The sequence below is a fragment of the Phascolarctos cinereus genome, unplaced genomic scaffold, assembly GCF_003287225.1.
Source record: "Phascolarctos cinereus isolate Bilbo 61053 unplaced genomic scaffold, phaCin_HiC Scaffold_5;HRSCAF=322, whole genome shotgun sequence".
NCBI lineage: Eukaryota > Metazoa > Chordata > Mammalia > Diprotodontia > Phascolarctidae > Phascolarctos > Phascolarctos cinereus.
The window spans coordinates 77930907-77955354 of NW_027555958.1; the positions used below are offsets into that span (position 1 = coordinate 77930907).

The 24448-nt window shown below is 37.0% G+C and overlaps 1 protein-coding gene across 3 annotated transcripts in view; it reads right to left on the reverse strand.

Annotated features, from left to right (window-relative positions):
* Nucleotides 1-12634: 12634 nt before the first annotated feature.
* Nucleotides 12635-24448, reverse strand: part of MTF2 (metal response element binding transcription factor 2) — a 61121-nt gene continuing 49307 nt past the window's right edge. For all 3 annotated transcript variants that reach the window (XM_078155015.1, XM_020972020.2, XM_078155016.1), the window contains 6 exons: nt 24208-24275; nt 23647-23817; nt 18001-18109; nt 17812-17864; nt 17607-17711; nt 12635-16834 (listed from right to left, as the gene is read on the reverse strand). In XM_078155015.1, coding sequence (XP_078011141.1) covers nt 16477-16834; nt 17607-17711; nt 17812-17864; nt 18001-18109; nt 23647-23817; nt 24208-24275 — 864 coding nt within the window. In that variant the 3' untranslated portion in view covers nt 12635-16476. The remainder of the gene's footprint in view (nt 16835-17606; nt 17712-17811; nt 17865-18000; nt 18110-23646; nt 23818-24207; nt 24276-24448) is intronic.

Genomic DNA, 24448 nt, shown 5'->3' on the forward strand with positions numbered 1-24448 from the left:
ACGATGGCAAATTCAAGCTTCATTCTATTGCTTGTCCCTCTCACCCACCAAGTGGTAGGCCTCCTTCAAATATCTATTGATTGACTGACTGCCTTCAAATGATCTCTCATGAATGATACACTAAAAAGGGAACAGGTTTTGAAGTCAGTGGACTGAGTTCAGCTTCCACCTCCCTAACCTACTAGCTGTATGACCTCGGGCAAATTCCTTAACTTCATCTGGGAAATGAGGGGTTTGGACTAAGGGACTCCTAAGGGCCCTTCCAGCTCTGTGTACCATCCGGCCGTGTTGGCACTTAATTAATGCTTGGTGATTGTTTTTGAGATTCCAGAGCATAAATTGATCGACCCTTGCCCAGTTATCAGCAAGTGTATATGTTATTCTGTTCTTGGTGACATGGAACTAGAAAGACCACATATTGACTCCACTGAACTTCTTCCCCAGGCTACATATTTAATGAGGTTCGATTAAAATGTTCTGGCTCGAGGCCTTGAGGATAGTCAAATGTAGTTCTAGACACAATATGTGTATTGCACACAGCAATACACATATAGGCATGGAAACATTTGTTATGATTCCTTAGAAAAACCATTCCAGGTTTTCTTGTCTTTTTTTTTTAAGATTACTTTGGGAATATGAGTTGAAGGCCTTAAACTTGAAAATTTTAGTTTGAATCCACAGTTTACAACAGCAAATACACTTTTGGACTTATAAGATGCTTTACAGGCATCTCATTTAACTTGAATGAGGTAGGTGCTCTGGGTTTTATTTTCCTCATTTTACAGATAAAGAAACCAAGGCTGAGAGGGATTAAATGGTTTTTCCAAAGTCCCACAACCAAAACAGATCTGAGGCAGAATTCCACAACAAGGCCATTCCTCTTTCCAGTACACCATAGTGTTTCTCCATATCATAGTGATGAGCTGGGAATTTCTTGGGCAAGTCTTTTCTTGTATTATTTTTAGCAGCTTTGCTTCCCTTCAGGGAGGGGCCACCTGGCCTGGGAGTACCTCCCAGAATCTGCCAGGCCATAGTCACAGCTCTTCCAGGTTGTGCTCCACAAGCATAGCCTTTGGGAACCCCAGGGTCACCTCTACACCACAAAGAAGCATCAGGGGAGGACTTCAATAAAAGTTGCAAGAGGAACAGTCTAGAGTGTACTTAAGGCGATATCTGAAATATGCAAATTTATTTCTGGCTACTTTCCTGTTAGAGAGATTACATACATAAATCTACAGTGGGAAGCTATTCTTCCTTTCACTACTTAACTAAAAAACATGGTGGATACCATACTAGCCAAGCCGGTTTTCTGTTGCATGAATATGCCATGCTCATTCCCTCAAAGGCACCCCATCTTATCCCTGAGAATAAACTGCCTTGAACTGTTACTTGTGTCTTGTCTACAATTTAGCTGGGGATACCCACAAGACAGGGACAAGACCATAGGTTTTTTGGTTCAGTTTTGGGATGCGGGGATTACCTTAGCACTTAGCACCATGAATCAGCTGCCTGGAAAGGAGGTAGTGGATTCCCTCTTAGGTTTCCAAGAGGATGTGTCTCAAAAGAATTTTCTAGTGTAAATGTCAACATTCACCGTGGTACAAATAAAGTCAGACCTAAATGATTGGGAAAATATCAGTTGCTCATGGGTAGGCTGAGCTAATGTAATAAAAATGACAATTCTACCTAAGCTGATTTACTTATTCAGTGCCATACCAATCAAACTATCAAAACATTACTTTACAGAGTTAGAAAAAATAGTAACAAGATTCATTTGGAAGAACAAAAGATTCAGAATATCAAGGGAACTAATGAAAAGAAATGCAGGAGAAGGTGGCCTTGCCATTCTAGATCTTAAATTGTATTATAAAGCAGTAATCATCAAAACTGCTTGGCACTGGTTAAGATACAGAGTGGTGGATTAGTGGAATAGGTTAAGTATGCAAGACACAGTAGTCAATGACTACAGTAATCTATTATTTGATAAACCGCAAAACCCCAGCTTCTTGGATAAGAACCCACTCTTTGAAAAAAAAAGTGCTGGGAAAACTGGAGAAGAGTATGGCAGAAACTAGGCATTGATCAAAATCTCACACTATATACCAAAATAAAGTCAAAATGGGTTTATGATTTAGATATAAAGGCTGATACTGTAAGCAAACTGGGAGAACAAGAAATTAGTTTACCTACCAGATTTATGGAAAACAGAATTCATGACCAAACAGGAGATAGAGAACATTACAAAAAAGCAAAATGGATAACTTTGATTACATTAAATTGAAAAGTTTTTGCACAAAGCAAATCAATGCAACTAAGATCAGAAGGAAGGTAGAAAATTGGGAAAGAATTTTTTACAACCAGTCTCTCTGATAAGGGTCTCATTTCTAAAATATATAGAGAATTAAGTCAAATTTATAAAAATATAAGTCATTCCCCAATTGATAAATGGTCAAAGGTTCTGAACATGCAGTTCTCAGATGAAGAAATTAAAGCCATCTATAGGCATATGAAAAAATGCTCTAAATCACTATTGATAAGAGAAATGCAAATCAAAACAACTCTGAGGTACTGCATCACATCTATCAGATTGGCCAAGATAACAAAACAAGAAAATGATAAATGTTGGAGAAGATGGGAAATTTGGAACACTAATGCATTGTTGGTGGAGTTGTGAAATGATCCAACCATTTTGGAGAGCAATTTGGAACTATGCTCAAAGGGTTATTATAAAAATGTGCATACCCTTTGACCCAGCAACAGCACTTCTAGGACTATCCCAAAGAGATCATACAATGGGAATCATTGTATAATCAATCATCAATGGGAAAAGGATGCACATGTACAAAAATATTTATAGCAGCTCTTTTTGTGGTGGCAAAGAATTGGAAATTGAGAGGATGCCCATCAATTGGGGAATGGCTGAGCGAGTTGTGGTATATGAATGTTATTGTGCTATAAGAAATGATGAACAGACTGACTTCAGAAAAAACCTGGAAAAACTTGTATGGTCTGATGGTTAAGCGAAATGAACAGAACCAAGAGAACTTTGTACACAGTAACTGCCATGTTGTGCGATGACTAATATTGATAAACTTCACCCTTCCCAGCAATACAAGGATCTAAGTCTTCTCCAAAGGCCTAGTGATAGAAAATGCTATCCACATCTAAAGAAAGAACTATGGAGTTTGAATGCAGATTGAAGCAGACTATTTGCTATTTTTTTTCTTCTGTTCAGTTTTGTTTCCTCTTTTGGGTGGTTCCTCCTGTTGGGTCTAATTCTTACAACATCACTAATGTGAAAATATGTTTAATATGTATATGTATAGCTTATATAAGATTGTGTGCCATCTTGGGGGGGGGAAAGGGAGAATAATTTTAAACTCAAAAGCATGTGGAAGTGATTGTAGATAAATAAAAATAATTTTAAAAAGGATTCACTGTGGTAGCAGATATTAAGTGTTATGATGGGAGACACATTCCTAAAGATGCTTCAATTAAAAAAAAGTTAAGTCTTGCCGATCTTCTGTAAGACACTATGCTATGTGTGGGGACTATACCATGGATACACAAATTAATACAATCCAAAGTAGAACGTAATATGGCTAAAAGAATATTTGAAAAGAGAGTTTTCAATGGGGGAAGGAGAGGCATTTGGGGAACCCACTAGAGGGCTTAGAAAGGTTCAATGAAGGAGCTGTCACCTGATCCAGGCTTTGAAAGAAGAAAATGAGTAAGTTGAAGAACTAGTAAGTTAGGATGTTTGAGGGCCTACCAATGTCTTCTGAAGTTTGTTAGTAGCTTGAGTGGGTGATATATTTCAATAGCATGAACCTCTCAGGAGGAGAGGTTGCTGAGTGGTAGCGATAGAGAGTTTAGAAGTGGAAATGGGGAGCAAAGGGTATATTCTGATCCTCCCCTTCACTTCAAAACTGTGAGTCAGGGGTATGAGAGAAAATGTAGCCAATACTAGAAAGCATGATCAGGGAAGCAGTTATCATCAGTAAGGAGTCAGGTCTCCATGAATGCCAGAATATTAAAGGAATAAGAAAAGATTGGATGAAAGGAAGTTTAATTATGGAGCAGGTGTTCCAGAAGGACAAGTAAGGAAGGGGCAGATTTAGAGCAGAACATTAGTAGGGGCTGGGGAAGCAGCAAGGTTGAAGTGGATGGAAATAAAGGAGTGGGCAATACAAAAATGGGGACCAGGGAAGTGGCAGTGAGGAGCAAAACATACGCCTATTTCTCTGCTTGGTCCAATGTGTCAGGGTCATGAGAGAGGATATAGGCAAAACGGCACTGTTTTCATAACAGAGCATGCCAGTGATGAAGAGATCTAACAACGAAGGGTAATTTGTTAACAGAACAGGGGTTCTAGAAGACACAATGGAGGGAGAATACAGTCCTAAATCCTTTTCTCTTCACCCATCACATTTTTTTATGCTTTTAGTGATCTCATCTACCTACCACTGCTTTATTACCTCTATGCAGATAGCTCTCAAATTTATCTTCCAATCAAGATTCTGGTAGCTGTTATCCAACAACCTTCAGGACACTCCTACCTCAATGAGTTCAGTACCTGACTCATATTCTCTATGTTATAGAAGAAGCCATTTTTTGGCTTTATATCTCCAGCACAGTGTCTAACACATAGTAAGCACTACATGCCCTTTGCTTGACCTCCAGCCCCTCTCACCTACTCCTATCAGCAATCTCTTTTCTTTTAAGGTTCATCTCATCCAGCTAGAGTATCCTATCCAGAGCTTAGTGGCTATCATCTACTGGCACCCAGGTCTGCCTCATTCCTCATTCACATTGTTGAATACCTGGCTAAGTCTTTCCATCCCAACCTGTCCTTGCACTCAGACACTTCAATACATATGCCGAAGTACCCTCAAATACCTTTGCTACGCAGTTCATCACTCTCCTTAATTCCAATGATCTGCACCTTACCTCTACCTCAGCCACATACTGAGATGGTCATACACTTCGCCTCATTGCCACTCACAAGTATTCCACCTCTATACTCACATTTCTTTAGTTGGTCAGAATCTATCTTTCTAGCTCTCCCTGAACCTCACCACCTTCCAAACCCATTTACCAACCTCACCAAAACTTTATCATTCCATTCTTCCCAGTACATCACCTCTGATTTGGTATCACCTTCCTCCATTCAAAATCTTGAGCTTTTAACCGGTTCAACTGTATTGTCCCTGACCTTGAATCACATCTCCCACTGTCCTAACCCTACTCATCTCTTGCCAAACCCCAACCCTAAATTACATCCATGACACCCACCTACCACTTTCTCCATTCCTGCTCATATGCTTGAAGCCACACAATCATGCTAACTGGGTAAAATTTATGTTCAACTGGACTTTCACAGCTATGCCTTTTTCTATTCTTCTGATTAAGTATCTATATTACTCGCAATTGTGGCTGCTCCACAAAACCTCTTCTCACTCCACCTACACCATCACTTCCCCCCTCCCCCGGTATGTAGGACCTTGCCTCAGACAATATATATACATATATAATAAGGCCATCTATCTCAAACTCTTCTTGCCATTTCCCACTTCAAACCACCTCAATTGGGTCTCCCTGCTCTTCTCTGCTCCATTTTACAAAGGATGAAGTGGTCCTTCCTGCCAAAGTCAACTCCAGTTGTTGTACCCTTTATCCTCACCCAGATTTATACATCTGACCTTAACCTCTACCCTTTATTCCCATTCTGCATCACCACCCGTCTGCCTTACATCTCCAAGGGCACCTCCAACTCCTCTGAACTCCATATTTTGATTGAAATAGCTATATTCCATTCATCCAGGTTCACAACCTGAGTCATCCTCTATTCTTCTCTTACTCCCCTCTCCACCTCACATCCAATCATTTGCCATCTTAAAGATACATCTTACATGTCTGCTTCTACTTACATCAAAACTACCCTGGTTTAGGCCCTTCTCTCCCCACCTCGCACAGATTACTGAGCTAATTGGTCCCCTTGTACTCATTCCCCACACAGCAATAGCCCATTCCCAATACACAAGTATAAACATGTAACTTCGCCACAACTAGCTATCCCAAAGTGGAATGGCCCGTTTTGGGAAGTAGTATGCTCTCCCTTACTGGAATTCCTCTAGCAAAGGCCTGGACATTCACCTATTAGGTATCTAAAACAGTGTGATCTAATAGACAGTGCCAGACTCAACATTTTGAACCTAGGCTCAAATCATACATTTGACACTTAAAGGCAGCTAGTGATACAGCAGATAGGACACTGGACCTGGAGTCAGCAAGACCTAAGCTGAACTCCAGCCTCAGACACTTACTAGCTGTAAAACCTTGGGCCAGTTACTTAACCTTTGTTTGCCTGTTTCCTCAACTGTAATGGGAATAATAATCTGCCAGAGGTGTTGTGAGGATCAAATGAGGTTATTTGTAAAAAGTAACTAGCACAGTACCTGGCACATAGCAGGCACAACATACTTATTCCCTTCTCTACCTTTCCCCTCCCCTCTTACTTGCTAAGCGACAATAAGCAAGCTGCAACCTTTCTGTGCCTGTTTCTTCATCTGTAAAATGGGGGAAATTGGAGTAAGCTGCTTGGTAGGACTATTTGGAAGATCAAATGAGGCACTGTTTGGGAAGAGAAATTCTAAAACTCTATGTGAATATCAGTTATGTTAGAGATTTCTGTTAAGACACGGGCTAGGGGCAGCTAGGTGCTGCAGTGGATAAAGCTCCTGCCTTGGAGTCAGGAGGACACGAGTTTAAATCCAGCCTCAGACACTTAACACTTAGTATCTGTGTGAACCTGAGCAAGTCACTTAACCCTGATTGCCTCACATACATGAAAAAAGATATGGGCTAGACTAGACAGACTTTGAGGTTCCTTTTAACTCATTTTTTGTGATAAATACAGCACAGTACTTGAGGGGATGAGATAAGAGGACTAAGCCTTGGCAAAGAGGGAGCAATGCCCATCCTTTGAGGCAGGAACAGAAAAGCAGATGATAAATACAATACCTGGGAAAATTCCAATAGTTACAACTTCAAATTCAGAAAGCATTTAAAATATGACAACAGAAAGAGAATTTGCTTTATTCCATTGTCTCACTCATTATAGTCCATTAGTTTATAAATGGATACAGGCTCCTGGCCTGCTTGAATAAACTGAAGACAATATCTGTTCAAATACTGAGTTCTATATAAGGCTAACAATAAGTTTTACCCAAAAAAATTATCTAAGATGAACTACTACTAGTGAACTATTTTGCAGTATTTATTTGAAAGGGCTTTTCAAGCAAAGCATCAACTAAACTTTCTGATGCCTTCAGGGAGTTGTTACAAAAGAATGAATATGATGATGTTACACAACTCCAGGCTGATTTTATATATAATTGTGAAATGGACAAGATTTTGGCAGGTGCCAGACCTTGTCTCCATACTCTAGGATATTCTTTAGTAAAAGGTTTAAGCAACAGTGTGTTGGCCACACCTGGAACCTGGAATTGTTAAATTTCAGTGTGAGCATTTCTGCCTCAGAAATGAGTAAACAGTGCATAATGGGGCTTGATTTATTTGGCTGATTTTGCAGGCTTAAGAATTTGAGGGAGAAAATGTTAATAAGGGAGATTAAACTTAAAAATGTCATGAGTACATTTCTTTTTCCAAAAAATCCATTGTTAAACATTTACCTGCACACGGCAGGGTTTGGCACTCTCATCTATTTCTGTAATCAAATTAATCCTGTACTATGAAAATATGTAGGATCTAGTTAAATCTCCATTTTAGTATAAGTAATATAGCTGTGCTTTCCCATAACTACTTAAGTCAGCATCTCAATATAGAGTAAGACTTGCTCTGTTATGATGCTCTGATACTAATGTAAACCCAAAGTTACATTGCTTGTAAATGATAAAATTGCATTTCACTGATATTCTCATTATAACATAAATTGCATATGAGTACCTTCCTACAATTCCCTAAGTGCTGCTTTGTAACTATAACATTCTCATACTGAATATACTCATAAAATTCATGTTTCTTGGGTCCCTTAGGGAACACAAATCTACACAAATAAACTTTTAACCCCAAACTGGCTTTCTCCTTTGTACTTTTGCGCATGTTCATGGGTTGCCATATCTTTGCCACATTCAGTTATATCATTCTGAGGAAATGCAAACTAATTTTGATATAAGTCTAAGGAAAAAATAATGTTTTCTATTCTAAAGCTAAGCACAACAGTGTAAGTGATTTTGTACTGTTAATGTGCTGTTTTGGATTTCTACAATACTAGCTACCAAGAGTGAATGAAAATGATCCAATAGAAACACTTCCTTTCAGAATAAATGGCCCAACATAAGTTTAAATTATATTTCAAACATTATTCAGCACTTATTAAAATATTTTCATATTTTCATAAGACAAAAATTAATGTACTTACCATTTAACATTAGTCTTATGATAAATCTATAACAAAAGAAATAACTATCATATAGTATTTAAACTTTATATCTATGAGAATGACCATACATCTACCAAGTTTCTGCTTATTAAGTCTGGATCAAATTTGGAAAGAAAATGTACATATGTAAATATATGTGTATTTTTTCCTTTTAGGATAACATTTCAAAAAATTACATGAGCCGTAACTATAAACACAGTAATTCCAGATACTAATTTCTTAAAGAACAAGATCTCCCTCTAACAAAACCATAATTTGAAAAGTAAATTTTTAGAGTTTGAGAAACAAGGATTAATTTCATCATTTAAGTGACTAGATCATCTAAGGATGTTTCAGGCTTTCCAGCTGTCCAAAGAATTCATTTGAAATCATTGCTAAAGTATGACTGTCTTATTCTCATCTATTCTGTGATCATTTTATGCCTACTAAACATATTTTTTTTCCTAGTCCATAAAGGATTATGACAACTGCAGAAAGCGAGCCAATTCTGTTGGTACAAACCTTCTTTCCCACATTACTTCTGCAGATTCCAGAAAACCGTAACATATATGGCACTGAATGTTCTGGATGCTAACTCCTCCTATACTCTTGTGTTCCTTACAACAAGGATTTTAAATAGGGACCCTCTACCCAAATAAGTCAACCTACTCCAATTTTATTACAGTAACACTTGCTGATCTGGAAGTCTAAGGCACTATGCAAATGTAGTATTAAGGAGATCTTGTTTCTAGTTCCATCTTAACTACTGCTAGCTTCTAGTGACCTGACTTTCCAGAAATTATTTGGCCTAATTAGGCCTGAATGTCCCCAGGTGAAGGGAATTGGATTAGATTATTTCTAAGTCCCTTCCAGCTCTAATTCTGAATGTCTGGTAAACCTAGATTGTTGATATCAAACTCAAATAGAAATGAGGCCATTAATCCATTCGAAAGGATCTGGGCTGCATACTTAGTTTAAAAAATACAATCTTCTATTTTACTATATTTTAAAATACATTTACCAATTACATTTTAATCTGGTTTGAGTAACACTTGGGAGTGCTGATGCATGTTTGACATCTCACTTAGACCACCACACTTCAAATTAAAAAATACAAAAAATCAATAAACATTGAAGAAAGCAGCTGTCAAAGTCCATGTACTTTACTTCAAATAAAGAGATATATAGCCACCTTCAGAGTCTGAGTAAAAGTTCTCACTAACAAAAAAGAGGAAGAATTCTATTGAAAGGGAAAATTGTAATAGCATACAATAAGAGCCATTTTAGGTAGAGACAAACTTAGTCTATACATCTCAAGAACCCCTGAGAACATAAACACTTAGCTGCAGTGTAATAACTGATGTTCACAATTATACCCCTTAGCCATCAAGAAAACCAATATATTCTAAGAAATCAAGTATGGAATATATTATTAAAAAATCTTATAAATTTTTTAAGCTTAAAGACAAGCGTCAGGGCAGTAATATTCTATCAACCAAGGGAACAGATGTCATTTCTTTTTCAGAAACTTCAAAGGAAACCAACAGCATGGGAGAGTGGCTTAAAAAGGAGGGCAGGAGGCACCCTACAGCAGGAATTAGCCACGAAAGGGAAGCTGGCAACACATGTGACAAAACCACTCCAAAGTTCACAATTTTGCTGAAGGTCATCCCTATCTATTTGGTACAGACCTGTGATTTCAGTGGTGTAGGGAACTCTTGAGCAGAGAAATTCTCTCCTCCAACATAGATGGGCAACTGCTGTATAAGTGATGTTCTTCATGGTCTCTGGGATCACTGAAAGGTCAAATTACTTTCCCATGAATACACAGCTAGTCTGTGTAGTTTCCCATTGGATTAGAAATTAAAAGGCAATTCAGATCCTGGTCCTGCCACCTAACTTATGACTTTGGACAAATCACTTAATTGCCTTGACCCATTTCCTTCTCTGAAAACAGGTTGAACTAGACCTCTAAGCCACTTTCCATCACTAAATCTACAGTCCTATACCAAAAGCAGATCTCAAACCTGGGTCTTCTTGACTCTAGGCCAGCCATCTACGCACTAGGCCACGCTTTCAACTGAGGTAATGCAAACAGAAGCTATGCATTGAAGTATTTTGTCCTGCAGTAGCAACCTAAAAGCTCAGGCTATCTCCTATAATTTGTACTAGTTAGTGGCAGAGTGTTGATACTTTTCAAAATATTGTTGCCTCTCTATTTTTACATCATATTCATTTTCTGAATATGTCCATTTCCTATCCCCTCCTCAGTGAACCATCAGCTATAACATATTTTTAAAAAGGGGGAAGGGGAAATGGCAATTCAGTAAAACTTAACCCATCCATTGACTGCCCAACAATATCATAAGGGCATCAACCAAGAAAGCACTTTCGGAAAATTCACTCTGGTGGAACCTTTCTTCATGTAGCTACATAGCCTACATGTGGCGTTACAAACACTTCTCTCCAATCCATCTTCTATGTAGTTGCCAAGGTGATATTCCTAAAGCACTGGTCTGACCGTATCATTCACAACAAACTTCAGTGGCTTCCTATGATTTCTATAATTCTGTACAGACTCCTGATGGGCATTTGGAGGCTTGTTAGCACCTGCCTCTAACCTGCCTTTCCAGGCTTATCGTAGACTATTCCCTTCATACATTTCTAGCCAACAAGTCTTATTTTCTGTTGCTCCCCCACATTTTCTCTCCCCTCCCACCCTTTTGAACAGAATGTCCTAATGCCCGGAACATGTACTTTCTCCTCATCTGTCTCTTACAATCTCCAGCTTCCTTCAAAGCTCAGTTCACGTTCTACCTCCCACATGGTAAGCCTTTTCTCATCTCTCTCAGCTGCTTGTGCTTCCCTTTTAAATTATCTAGTTACACTGCATACTTTTATATACTTTTATTTACATGTTACATCCTCCTAGTAACAAATCCTCTTTGGTTTTAAAATGATAGCTTCATTTATGTCTTTGTATCTCCAGTCTTAGTATGGGCCTAGCAACACTGCAGACACATTATAAACAGTTGCTTGATGGATGGGAGTAGAAGTGTTGCTAATTTGAAAACTTTTAAATTACAACAGGATAAGTAATTGCTCCTACATACTTATTTTGATGTTTTGATAACCTAAGTTCACATGCTTTATAACTACATCTGTTAAGGGGCAGCTAGGTGGCACAGTGAATAGAGCTCTTGCTTTGGAGTCAGGAGGACCTGAGTTCAAATTGAGCCTGGGACACTTGACACTAGCTGTGTGACCCTGGGCAAGTCACTTATCCCCATTGCCTAGCAAAAACAAAAAAAACCAAAAAACTGTTATCTGTTAATGAAGCTAAAATTAGAAGGCAAACAAGTAACTAGAGGGAAAAAGTCCTCAAAGCAAGTTTCTCTGACAAGGGTTTCATTTCCAAGATATGGAAGAAATGGATGGTAAACAAAGGATATAAACAGGTAATTTTATAAGGAAGAAATTCAAGCTATAAATAGCCATATTAGCAGAGAGGCAGCTGGTGGAGCAATGGTAGAACTGGACCTGGAGTCCTAAAGACCCAAATTTAAAATCAGTCTGATCACACTCTGTGTGATGCTGGGCAAGTCACTTCAACTGTTTATTTCAGTTTCCTCAACTGTAAAATTGAAATAATAATAGCACCTATTATCCAGAGTTGTTGTGAGAATCAAATAAGATAATATTTGTAAAAAGTACTTAGCACATAACTGCCACTATGCAAATGTTTACTCCCTTTCCTTTATGAAAATAATGTTCCAATTCACTAATAGAGAAATGAAAAACTAAAGTAACTCTTAGGTTCCAGCTCACTACCACCACCAGATTGGCAAAGCTGAGAAAATAGTTAAATGGCAATGTTGGAGTGGCTATGGAAAGATGAGAATTTGGAGCTATGCCCTAAAAGTTACTAATCTGTGCAAGCCTTTGGCCCAGCAATACCACCTGGCTTATATCCCAAAGAGATCAAAGAGGAAAAAGACCCATACACAGAAAAATATTTATAGCATCACTTTTTGGGGTTTCAAAGAACTGAAAACTAAGTGAGTGTCCATCATTTGGCTGAACAAATAACAGCACACAAATGTAATGGAAACTTTTGTACTATAAGAAATACTGAAGGGGATAGTTTCAGAAAAACCTGGGAAGACTTGGATGAACTGATGCAAAGCGAAGTGAGTAGAACAAGAACAATTTATACAATCACAACCATATTGTACAAACAACTTTGAAAGAACTAAGACTCTGACCAATGAAATGACCAGTCACAATCTCCGAAGATACACAATACAATATGCTACTCATTTATTTCCCTGACGATGATGGACTCAGCGTTCAGATTAAAATAGATTTTTTTGGATACAGGCCAATGTAGGAATTTGTTTTGCTTGCATATTTATTACAAGAGTTTTATTTTTCACTTTTTTCTTAATGGAGTGAGAAAAATATAAGAGAAGAAAAATATTTTGTTAACTGAAAAAAAAAAACCTAAATCAAAAAAAAATTTTGAGATTAAGGTAGAATTTACCACTTTAACAGAACTAATTTGTGCTCTGAGAACCATAGCTCATGTTATATGGTTCTTTCCACACCATATGTTTATGCCACATAAACAATGACTTAATTGTCCCCATGGAAAAACACTCACTTAAATCACATTAAAATCTCTACTTCAGTTATGTTTAATTTGGGGGGTGGTTTTCCCCCCAAAAAGCATGCCTGATCAAGTACCACAAAAGAATAAGAAGAAATTTTTCAGGTGTGTATACTTAGGAAAGCATTCACATAAAATTTGGAAAAAAAATTCCCACATTTAAGGCAGAACTCATATAAATATATTCCAACCAATACAGTTTTGTAATAAAGTCATTATGCCTTATAACTAAATCCCACTTAACACTGCTGCATTACTAACATTTTAAAGATAGCTCCTATGGAATTAACTACCTGTATACTGTTGCATCTAACATTGTGTTTTCCTGGTACAAGTAAGTACCATTAAGGAAGAGTATAACTAGAATAGTCATTTAAAAATTTACTTTTCAAAATTACAGAAAGACATTTCCTTTTCAATCAATCACAAGACCACTCCCAATCTATATAACCACCATATATGACAGCCTATTGTTATTTATACAAATCCGATGTCTCCTAACAGTATACAGTAAAAGCCTCAGCAAGAAAGAGTTGTTGTACATTCTACATTATCAAACATATACTGTACATAAACACACACAAAATACAAAAATGGTCTCTCGCACTTCTAGTTTGATCTCACTTCTTGGCAAAGTTTGATACAAGAATATAGAAGACCTTGACAACTGCATTACATCTTACAAAAGACATGAGTATTTACTAGCATTATTTTGATGTTTGCATTCTGATCACATTTATCTGAGATTCCAAAGATTAGTAATTTCTCAGTAGCAGAATAAAGAAAGCCACAGTTAAAAATAAACTTCCTTAAACACGACAATTTCACTCTGGACAAAACAAATTTTAAAAATTGGTATTACATCTTCCTTTTCAGTATGTAGCAAACTTTAAAATCTAACTCTGGAGCATCCTAACATAAAGGACCCTGATTCCTCCTGTCTTGTAGATTTCCCAATATGAGCAAAAGTTGGAAAACAAGCTGAAGATTTAATAGGGTTATATTTTTTTGAGAGAGGAAATATATAATTTCCAAATATCTAAAATGTAGGATGGCTAAATGTTAAGCAGGCAATTCAAGATGGACTTAAAATAATTACTTACTTACTTTGGAGGGCAAGGGGGAGAATGAGGGTAGTAAAAGAACTAGATATATTAGCAGTGGAGTTGGAAAATCCTTACCTCCATGGCTAAGAGCAGTAATCACTGCACCAGTGTGTATTTTCAAGCAAATACAAAAGCAAAACTCATTATCTCTTTTAAAAATACACACAATTTAATGTTGGTCTGTTTTAATTCTAAGTAAAGCAATTCCAAAAATACAAACTGAACATCAGAGCCATGTGAACCACCCAAGATAAAATCAAAAGACATTCACAATAATTAAATCTAAAGACAGTTTAGCTGGATAAATTGTCTTCAAGCATATTATAGAGAGCTTTACTACAAATACTGCTGGTGTTCAGTTAGAATTAAAGGACTTTGGGAGAATGAAATAATGTGAACACAAGTGGAGTGAATCATGTTACACGGGATTTACACTTTTCCATTACCCCTAGATTTAAACAAACATTCAAAAATCAACACAAACTCTGTGTTATCAAAATATTGCAGCTGCAAGAAAGGCAACTTCAAATGAACAGCTAGGGGGAAAAATCAGGTTCTGGCAGCAGCAAACAGAAGTGAGTTTTTAGTTTGCACTTTTGTAAACTCCTTTATATCTGGCTGACCAAGAACCAAGCGCAAGGACAACCACGTTCTCTGCTTCTTTTGGCTACGATGTGACAGGAAGAAGTCATCTTTTGAAGATGTTTAAGGAAATAAAGCGACTTTCTTTAAAAACAGTCAAATAATCAATTAATGGAATAAATAAACACTAACCCACATTTTTAACCAATCTTCTATGACATTTGACATATTTTTTTTTCATTTTGGTGGCAAATTTCCAACTTTTAAGCTAAACAACATCAGTCATTTTTAAGAGTAAAATGAATAGCCACCAAAATACGAATATTCTTCTGTTTACTCTTTGGCTAAAAAAACCCCCAAATAAAACAAAAATAAAGGAAAAAGTCAAAGAAAATACATCTAACACTGGTGATAAAAAAAAATTGTCTTTTTACATGTAAAATAAAGTTATCAATTTAAAACTTGGTACATTTTATAAAAACAAGAGGTAATGTTGTAATAAAAACAGTGGTAGCCTAAACAGGCAACATACTGTTTGTGAACCCTGTGCAATAAAATACTTTGTTCATACTACATTTATCAAACATGACTAACATCACTACAGACACTGTAGGAATCTTTTGTGGAATCCCTACAGACTTGTTAAAACTGGGAGACATTTACAATCATAATGTGCCACAAAAACTTGAATACGTTACTTCTAGAAGGAGATAATGTTCATATTTGAGTTTTGTTTTAGGTTCTGAACAGCTGAGTTACAAGGACCAGAACTGAAAAGCATTACATGAAGCCCATGAACACTGTTGTTCACACCCTTCCATCAGAACACACTGCACTGGTTTGACATATTTCTCTTCATACATAGCAAGCAACAGCACCTGATAAAGCCTGAGAAGAAATGCTGCTGTGTAAATACTGCAACTATTCCTGAAAAAAGAATTATGGGATATATATATATATACTCCAAAGCTGCCCATTCCCATAATTTGTATTGCATAGGTCACATAATCACACACATATATATATACATATAGTTATGTATATATATATATATATGCACATGCAAAGAATATATTAAGACGACAATGAAGTCTAGTCATGGAGCAATTTACAGGCTCAATATATTTTTTACACTTTGCTTGAAAGAAAAATTTCAATATTTTACAGTCTTTCAGTAGGCATTATATACACTGCACTTTACGAAATCTAAAAGGTATTGAAATAGAAATTCATTTCTGCAAACATTTTGGTAACAAAACAGACAATGTTTCTCCAAAGACTTGTGCTATCTACTTGATCTGTTTGCACTGAAACCCACTAATCACAAGAACTGACTCAATGAAATATCTAGAAAAATTATCTACCATGCATGAGTTTGAATCATTTTAATATCTATCCTAGAAACAATCTACAAATCTTAAGATTAAAAAATTAAGTCTCTGTTCTGATTTTAAAAGATAGTTTTCATGACAATATCCATTTTGTTAACAGGTACATGTTAAGGCTAATATTTCCTTGTGATGTTTGGTGTGTGTGTGTGTGTGTGTGTAGTTGTGTGGTTGTGTGTGTATGTGTGTGTTTTCAGAAAGAGAGTAAAAGCCAGCTCCTTCAGGGCTCTGAACTGTACCTACAGAAGATGCGAGTGCAGTGAACATAATGTTCAGTCAGTCCTACAGTCAGGATGCAGTTGCTCCTTCCCACTCCACCAGATACTGCACCTTTCCATCAAGTGTCACCCGGCGAGCCAATACTCTATATTTTTCACCACATGCTATTCTACCTGCAGCACCAAAATAACTGGTAATAGAGTTCTTTAGATGATTAAGCTGTAATTCCTGATCTGCTAAATTATTAAGAATCTCTGTATTAAGTTCATCGAACTGATAATCTTCTTTGCCTTCATCATCTTTCACAATTTCAGAATTCTGCGTTTGGAGTGCTTTCCGAGGAAGGCGCCCCCTTCTCCTCCGCAGGTGTGGTATTGCAGCAGGCCACGATCTTCCTGTTCGAGTTCTCTTTCTGGAGTCAGGTAACCTAAAGGGTATAAGAAGAATATCAGCTATCAGCTAATCCAACTTGTGCCTGACTGAGAATTCTCTGCTCAAAAGGCTCTTATCCTATCACTTTCTGAAAAGTGACCTCTTCCAGGCTTCTATTTTCTAACCTTCTATTTGTTATTAAGCAATCAGTGCAGTTATTTTAGGGTTTTTTGCCCATCTAGAAGTTCATCCTCATCAACTTTCCCCCTAAAACTCCACATCAAAGCAGCAACTGGGGATTAACAACAAAGGGCTCAGAACTTGTATCCCCAATTACACTCTTATGCAAAGCAAAAAGTAATTTGTTTACCTAATTTATTTATTTCAGATTGGATTTTTATAAGAGACTCTAAGCTTCCATAAGCAAGAAGCCATGTCTTATCTAAACATTTTCTCTCTCCCAGGACCTAACACAGTGGCTGGAAAACAATGGGTACTTAATAAATATTTGGTTTATTTTTGTGCAATAGGATTTTCTTAAAGCAAACCATATCTGTATTTCATGTTAGAGTCACGAAAAACCTACAAAATGCAACAGGCCCTGAAGAAGCTAATATATTTAATTTATACTGCAAATATGTTTTGAAAAGTAGAAAACACCTGACAGGTTTAACAGCAAACATGGCAAATCTCTCAGCAAGGACATATTGTGCTGCTTTGCAAATTTCTGAAATGTTCTGCTACATCTTTAAAAAGAAAGTCCTGAAGAAAATCAGTACAGAAAACTACTGCTTCAAACAAAAGAATAAATCAAAGCTAGTTGTTACCCATAATGCCTGGGAATAGTAGATGAGGTAGTTTCTTTTGTACTGGCAGCACCCGTGAAATCCACATCTGAGGTATTGGATGAATGTGCAGTTCCATCAGGCTTCCTAAAAAGTAAATGAGAAGGATATTTATAATAAATATTTTACATAAAAATTAAACATTCAAAAATAAATTTCAAGGGGGGAAAAACAATGTTCTATTTACCCTATAGAGGAAGGTAAATCCAAGACAGGATTCTCTGGAACTGATTCCTTTTCCTTCAAATATAAGAAAACTATTGAAGCATGAACTCTAAAACAAGTTTTAGAAACCTTACCAATTATGAATGTAATCCTTCCATGCTTTTCCCTGCCTAACATAACCCGGAGAAAATATAAGCACGCATATACTTACCAAAGAAGAGGGTTCAGAAGTCTTTTGAATCATCTTTCTTGTATATGGGCCAGGTGGACGACCTACAGATTTTTTCTTTCCTTTCTTTTCTATACCATTACTTATGTCCCTGCAATGAAAAAGATAGAGCATACATTATCAAATGAAATTTTATTAAATGAAGTGATCTTTTATTTAATTATTTTATGAAATGTACTTGCAGTTAACCAGAAAACTATTGCTATAGTGCAGATGTGAGGCGATAAAGATCTGCAATAGGACTTGGGCAGTATCAGAGAAGAGAAAGGAGAATATAGTCAGAGAGAGGGAAAGGTGGAACATCTAAGCTGAAAGTCTAGGTGTCTGGGAGGATGGTGGTATCCTTGATAGTAACCAGAAAGTTAGTATGAAGGGAGAACTGGGTGTTTGTTTAGTTTAGGATAAGGAGTCTGGATATGTCTAGTTTAAGATTTCTATGAAACATCCAGTTCAAGATGTCCAATAGGCAGTTGGAGATACAAGACCTGAGGTCAGCAGAGAGGTTATAGCTGGATAAATGGGTGTATCATCTGCACAGAGATGAAGACTGAAATGATGGGTGCTGAAGAAATCACCTAGGGAAATCGTATATAGAGAGAAGAGGGCCTAGGGTAGAGGCTGAAGGGGTACACTCCTGCTTAGTGGACATGACCTAGATGAAGATCCAGCTAAGAAGACTGAGAAGGAACAGTCAGGTGGACAGGAAGAAAACCAGGCGAGAACAGTGTTGGGAAAATGTAGAGAAAAGAAACTATCACAGAGAAGGGGGTGACAGTGTCAAAAGCAGAAAAAATGGGGGCAGCTAGGTGGCACAGTGGACATGGGCCCTGGAGTCAGGAGGACCTGAGTTCAAATCCAGCCTCAGACACATAACACTTACTAGCTGTGTGACCCTAGGCAAGTCACTTAAACCCACTGCCTAGCCAAAATCAACAACAACAACAAAAAAAATAAAACCAACAACAAAAGCAGCAAAAATGTCAAGCAGGATGAGAACTGAGAAGAAGCCATTAGATTGGGCTATTAAGAGATCACTGATTACATTAGAGAGCAGTTTCAGTAAAACATTGAGGTCAAAATCCAGACTGCAGAGAGCAGTTATCTACAGGTGGCCTTTTTAAGAGCTTTGGCCACCCAAGGTAGCAGAGATATAAGATGACAGCTCGTTAAGCTGGCTGGATCAAGAGAGGGTTTTTTTGAGTTAGGGGATGTTCATGTTTATAGGTAATAGAGAAGCATCCAGTAGATAGGGAGAGATTAAAGATTAGTGAAAATCAAGATGCCAGAAGGGGCAATCTGCTGGAGGAGATGGGATGGAATAGGGATCACCTGTGCATGTAGAGGGCTCTGTCTCGGCGAGGAAAAGGGTCAACTCTTAATATCAGAAAGTGGTGGAGGAGATAGTAGAAAGCATCTGGCTTGTGAGACAAAGAGGAGGGGGAGAAGAGGGAGCTCTTGTTGTATGGCCTCAATTTTTTCAGTGAAATATAAAGCAAGGTTCTAGATTGATAGGGTGGGAGAGGGAGAGTCATGGGAGGTTTGAGGAGGGGTTAAAAGGTTGGGAAGGTCACTGTGGTAAGTGGGATACTGAATTGATCGCTGTTATTGTTCAGTCGTTTTTCTAGTTGTGTCCAACTTTTCGTGACCCCATTTTGAGTTTTCTTGGCAAAAATGCTGGAGTACTTTATCATTTCCTTCTCTAGCTTATTTTACAGATGAGGAAACTAAGGCAAATAGGGTTAAGTGACTTGTCCAGGGTCACACAGCTAGTAAATGTGTGAGGCCAGATTTGAACTCAGGAAGAGGAGTTTTCCTGACTCCAGGCCCAGCACACTCTATCCACTGAACCATCTAGCTGCCCCCAGTGAATTTATTAGGGAGGTATAAAATGATTACCTTGCAACAGTGAGGGAATATGATGAGCTGATATAGAAAATTCCTCTCTTGCAAAATGATCATGAAATTATGAGATATACAGAATATCTAAGACACTAGAATGGGAATCAGGTCCTGTAACAGAGGCCAGATACAGGAAGTTAAGAAAAAACAGGAAATTATCTCAATTCCTCCAGCAACAAAGTTGGAGGCAGGGCTAAAGGAAACCTAGGATTAAAAAAAATAGGATAAATAAAGAACTGTAACTTCAAAAGTCAAAATCAAACTGTGACCTACAGACTACAAGGGAATGGGTTACCTATGGCTGAGACTCATCATACCTTTAAGTTGTACTCTCCTCTGTACTGGTAAGGCTAGACTCTCTAGCTTGAGTAAGGTAAACTATCCTTAGTAACATGTGGCTTGTGCCTCTAACTTTTCTCACATTATAACAAAGTTCCTTTATATCTAAATAAGAACATATAATCATTTGAATAAATCTAAGAACCAAAAGAGAGAAACATGGGTGAAGAAAATAATTTGGGTGAAGATCAACAGAAGTAGAATTGAAAAGATTCTTTCATTAGAATAACTTCCAGATCACCTGGATGCATTACTTTTCCAGTCTTATTACATATTACTCCTCTACTACAGAGCTCAGCCTACTTATCTTCACTCTTCCTGCATTACTGACTTTCTTTGACATACCCTAAAAAAAATCTCTTAACCCTGACAGTTTCACTCAACTCCATGGACTTCTCACATTGAATTACCTGCCTCCCTGTGGCTCTCCCCTCTAATTGGCTGGTTCCATTTCCCTCCAGGCTGCATTCCTGACTTTCTAGACTTTCTTTACCATACCTTCATCCTTTTCCCTTTTCTTCCTTCAACTTTCTTGTAAACGCTATCTTCCTCCATTAGAATATAAGCTTTTTGAGAAAACGGAATAGCTTCCTGCTTATATTTGTGTTCTTTAAGCTTAGTGCCGTGCCTGGTACATACCTTAATAAATATTTCTTATGGTTGTTATTGCTACTCATACATGATACTCTCTTTGTATCTTTGAAATGGCTGTATCCTCATGCCTTGTTTTCACTTTCTCCTCACTTCCACCTTGAAGAATTGCAAATGTGACATTCTATGTAAGCCTTTTTCCTTATCCTCCCAGATGCTAATGCCTTATCCCTCAAATGACCTTGTATTTCCTTGGATCTACTTATAGATGTACATATTTTCTCCCCTGGTAAGACTGCAAGCTTCTTAAAGGTAAAAAAAATTGTTCACTATTTTCTTTGTATCCTCAGCATGAAGCCCAATGCCCAACATATAGCAGTTACTTAATAAATGCTTGTTGACTAGTTGATAAATGAAGTCAGGCAATAGATTATAAACTTGGCACAGAGACCATCTTTCACTTTGCCAAAATCAAAGCAGATAATAATACCCTGAATGGCTTTAATGATAATTTCACACTTCAAAATGTAGAGAAGGGAAAATTCCATTCTGGATCACTGCCTCTAACAAAGAAAAACTTGATGTAAATTATGACAATCCTGGGAGAAAGGGACCACTCTCCCTCTGAGAATCTGTGATAGAGGAGGAGAAAGTCAGGTATAGTATGACATACACCACAGATTTCTGGGGAAAAAAAAAAGATTTCAAAGAGTCTAGAGGAAGGATATATAGGCTAACTTGAACTAAAATTCTAAAGCAGAGGGTCAGCCCAGTAAAGATTGGAAGCTCTCAAGAATTAAATTCTTCAGATAACAAATAGAAGCAATTCTGATGGGGGGAAAAGAGAAGAATCGTCTAAAGACATTGGTACATATACACAGGGAACTCAAAAACAGTCTGATTTTAAAAAGACATCTATGGAAGATGGAAGAAGGGGAAATTAACAGAGAATGAATACAAAAACATGGCACAGTAATGTTAACAATAATAAAGTTCATGATAACCTGAAGCTAGTAAGGATCTCTAAAGACAATGAAAAAGGGTTTTTGTTTTTGCTATGTTAGGGACAGAGGGAGAATTAAATAAGGTATAAGACTGATGCTTGAGAAGATAACATTATAATCATAACTGAAATGTATATAACATCCACCAGAAACTGAATGAGGGAATGGAACGTGTTCCAATGAGCAAAGGAGCTCATGATACAACCTAAGGTGACATACTCTACAAACGTAAGCCTAATTGTTAATGAAAAAAGATAGACATCCAATAAAAAAAGCTTCTGAAGCATTCCTACAAAGAAAACTAGACCTGAACAAATTGTTCTGCCATCACCTCAAACATAAATACGCAAGTTAAACAGAGTAACCAAGAAAGGCACAAATAACAAAATTAATTATATCTCAGGAAAAAAAAACTAAAAAGAGAAAGACACCTATGAGGTTTACAACACGAACAACAAAATAATAGACTATTCTAAAATTACTCAAGGAAACAAGAGTGAAAGCAGAAATCATAGAAGTACTGGTAAAGAAACAGGAGTAAAAACATCATGGCCTAAACCTAAAGGTGAATTAATGTTTTTTGAGACTAATTTACAGAATGGGAGAATGGAAGAAGAAAATTGAGGGGACTATGTGAAGTACCCTCATCAAAGCAACAGTAAAAGGGAAAATAACTCCTGTAGCCTTTTGGGAAGAAGAGGACCTATAGGTAAATGGGTGAGAAGCCAAAAAGGAGAACTGAAACTGGGGGTAGGGGCCAAGAGGGAACTCTGACTTCAGTGGTAGGTGGGGATTTCCAACACTATCACAGGGGAAAGGAGATATTTTATGAAAGGATGTAGGGACCTTACAAACTCCAGGCATTTCGTGCTTAGGGAGACTAGTCATCCTACCTCAAGAGAAGAATCAGAGCCCCTGGGGGCAACCAATACCCAGAAGTGGAAGACAGGGATTGAGACATTTCTTGGCAAAAAGGGAAAAACATTATCATGAGAGAGGGTAGGGGGTAGTAATGAATAGAATCAATCAGAGACAGAAAAATTCCTACCACAGGGCAAGATTTTATCCTCTTTATCACCTTCAAGAACTGATTTCTAAGAGTGGAGTACAAACAAAACTGAGGGGCAGAAGGCAATCTCTATTAGGGAATATCATCAAAATCATTTAGAAGAAGCTCAAAATAGGTGCCTTATTAGTTTTAATTTCATGAAGAATACAGAGACTAAAGAAAAAATAAATAACGATAAGAGCTAAGAATCAAAGAAAAAAGACTAAACAGAAAAAGGGAAGAAAAATAATGAAGAGAACAAGAGAAAAAAATCCTTTTTAGAAGATGGTACAGAAAATGAAATGAAAAAAACTAACAAAATAAGCTGAAGAGGAAGAAAGGAACTAGGAGGAAAAAAGAAGGGAAAATTTTTTTCCAAACTAAAGGAAAAGGTGACAAATTAGAGGGATGGTGGGATTGAGGGTGAGGGGAAGAGAGCCAGTGGGAACAGGATTGCATTAAAATAGATTAAGTTAAAATAACTGAAAAGACAAAGGGCTATCTTTATAGAAGAAGTGTAGGTAGGGAGAGAAAAAAACTTCCCAAGTAACATTAATTCAAACGAAATAACTGAGGCTTTAGAAAGGACCTTATAAGTAGAAAAATGCCTGAATTATATTATCAATAAACCAAAAATACTATTTAATAAAACATGCCAAGATCTTATTATTAATTTACCAACTAAATCTTGAAATGAGCTTACGTATGAGTAAAATAAAAAGTTTAGGCCAGAGAAAAATTTTTTACCTTGAATCAGGTATAGGTTTAGATGCTTTTCTGCCTTTAATTTTGAATTCATGAGATGTTCCTTCAGGTTCTTTCTCCGCTTTAAAAGCCACGTTTGGTGGCACAGGAGGAACACGAATTCTTAATCCAAATAAATGTTTCTTCTTCTTTATTTCTTTTCCTGACATAAACCTACGTTAATTAAAAAGGAGATTAAAAAAATTTATATAATTTTAAAAACCATTTCAAGTGATATTTTGAAAATTGTTTTCAAGAAATGTCACCATCCTGAGAAAATGATGAAATTTTGCCATTTCTGCAAGAACATATAGTATCCATCACCACCTAATAGCTAATATCAAATAACTTTATCCATTGCTACTATTTTTATGCCTTTAAAGGCCATCATTTTTGCCTTAAGGCTTAGGGTACCTGAAAAGAATAGGGCTGACAAAGTTTAAAATGGAATGCACCTCTACTTTAAATAATGCTTCTAAACCCCACAGCTCTTAAACAATGCCCTCAAACCTTATACTTACTAAGTGTCTCCCACATGGGGATACATAAAATAAATCAACTTACATGGTCTTGTAATCATTTAATGCCTCCAGAACATGCTCATATCTTTCAGATTTTGGTGTGTCTGCCAGCTGTGAAGTATCAAGAAACAATTTAACATACTAAAATTTCAGCAACTAAGAATATACAGGTGCTTTGGATATTAATTAGATCTATGGTTTTAAAAACAGTTCTACGATCAGAGGAAAATATTTCATTAAAATTATTTTAGTGCCAATCATGAAAATGTCTGACTATATTTTGT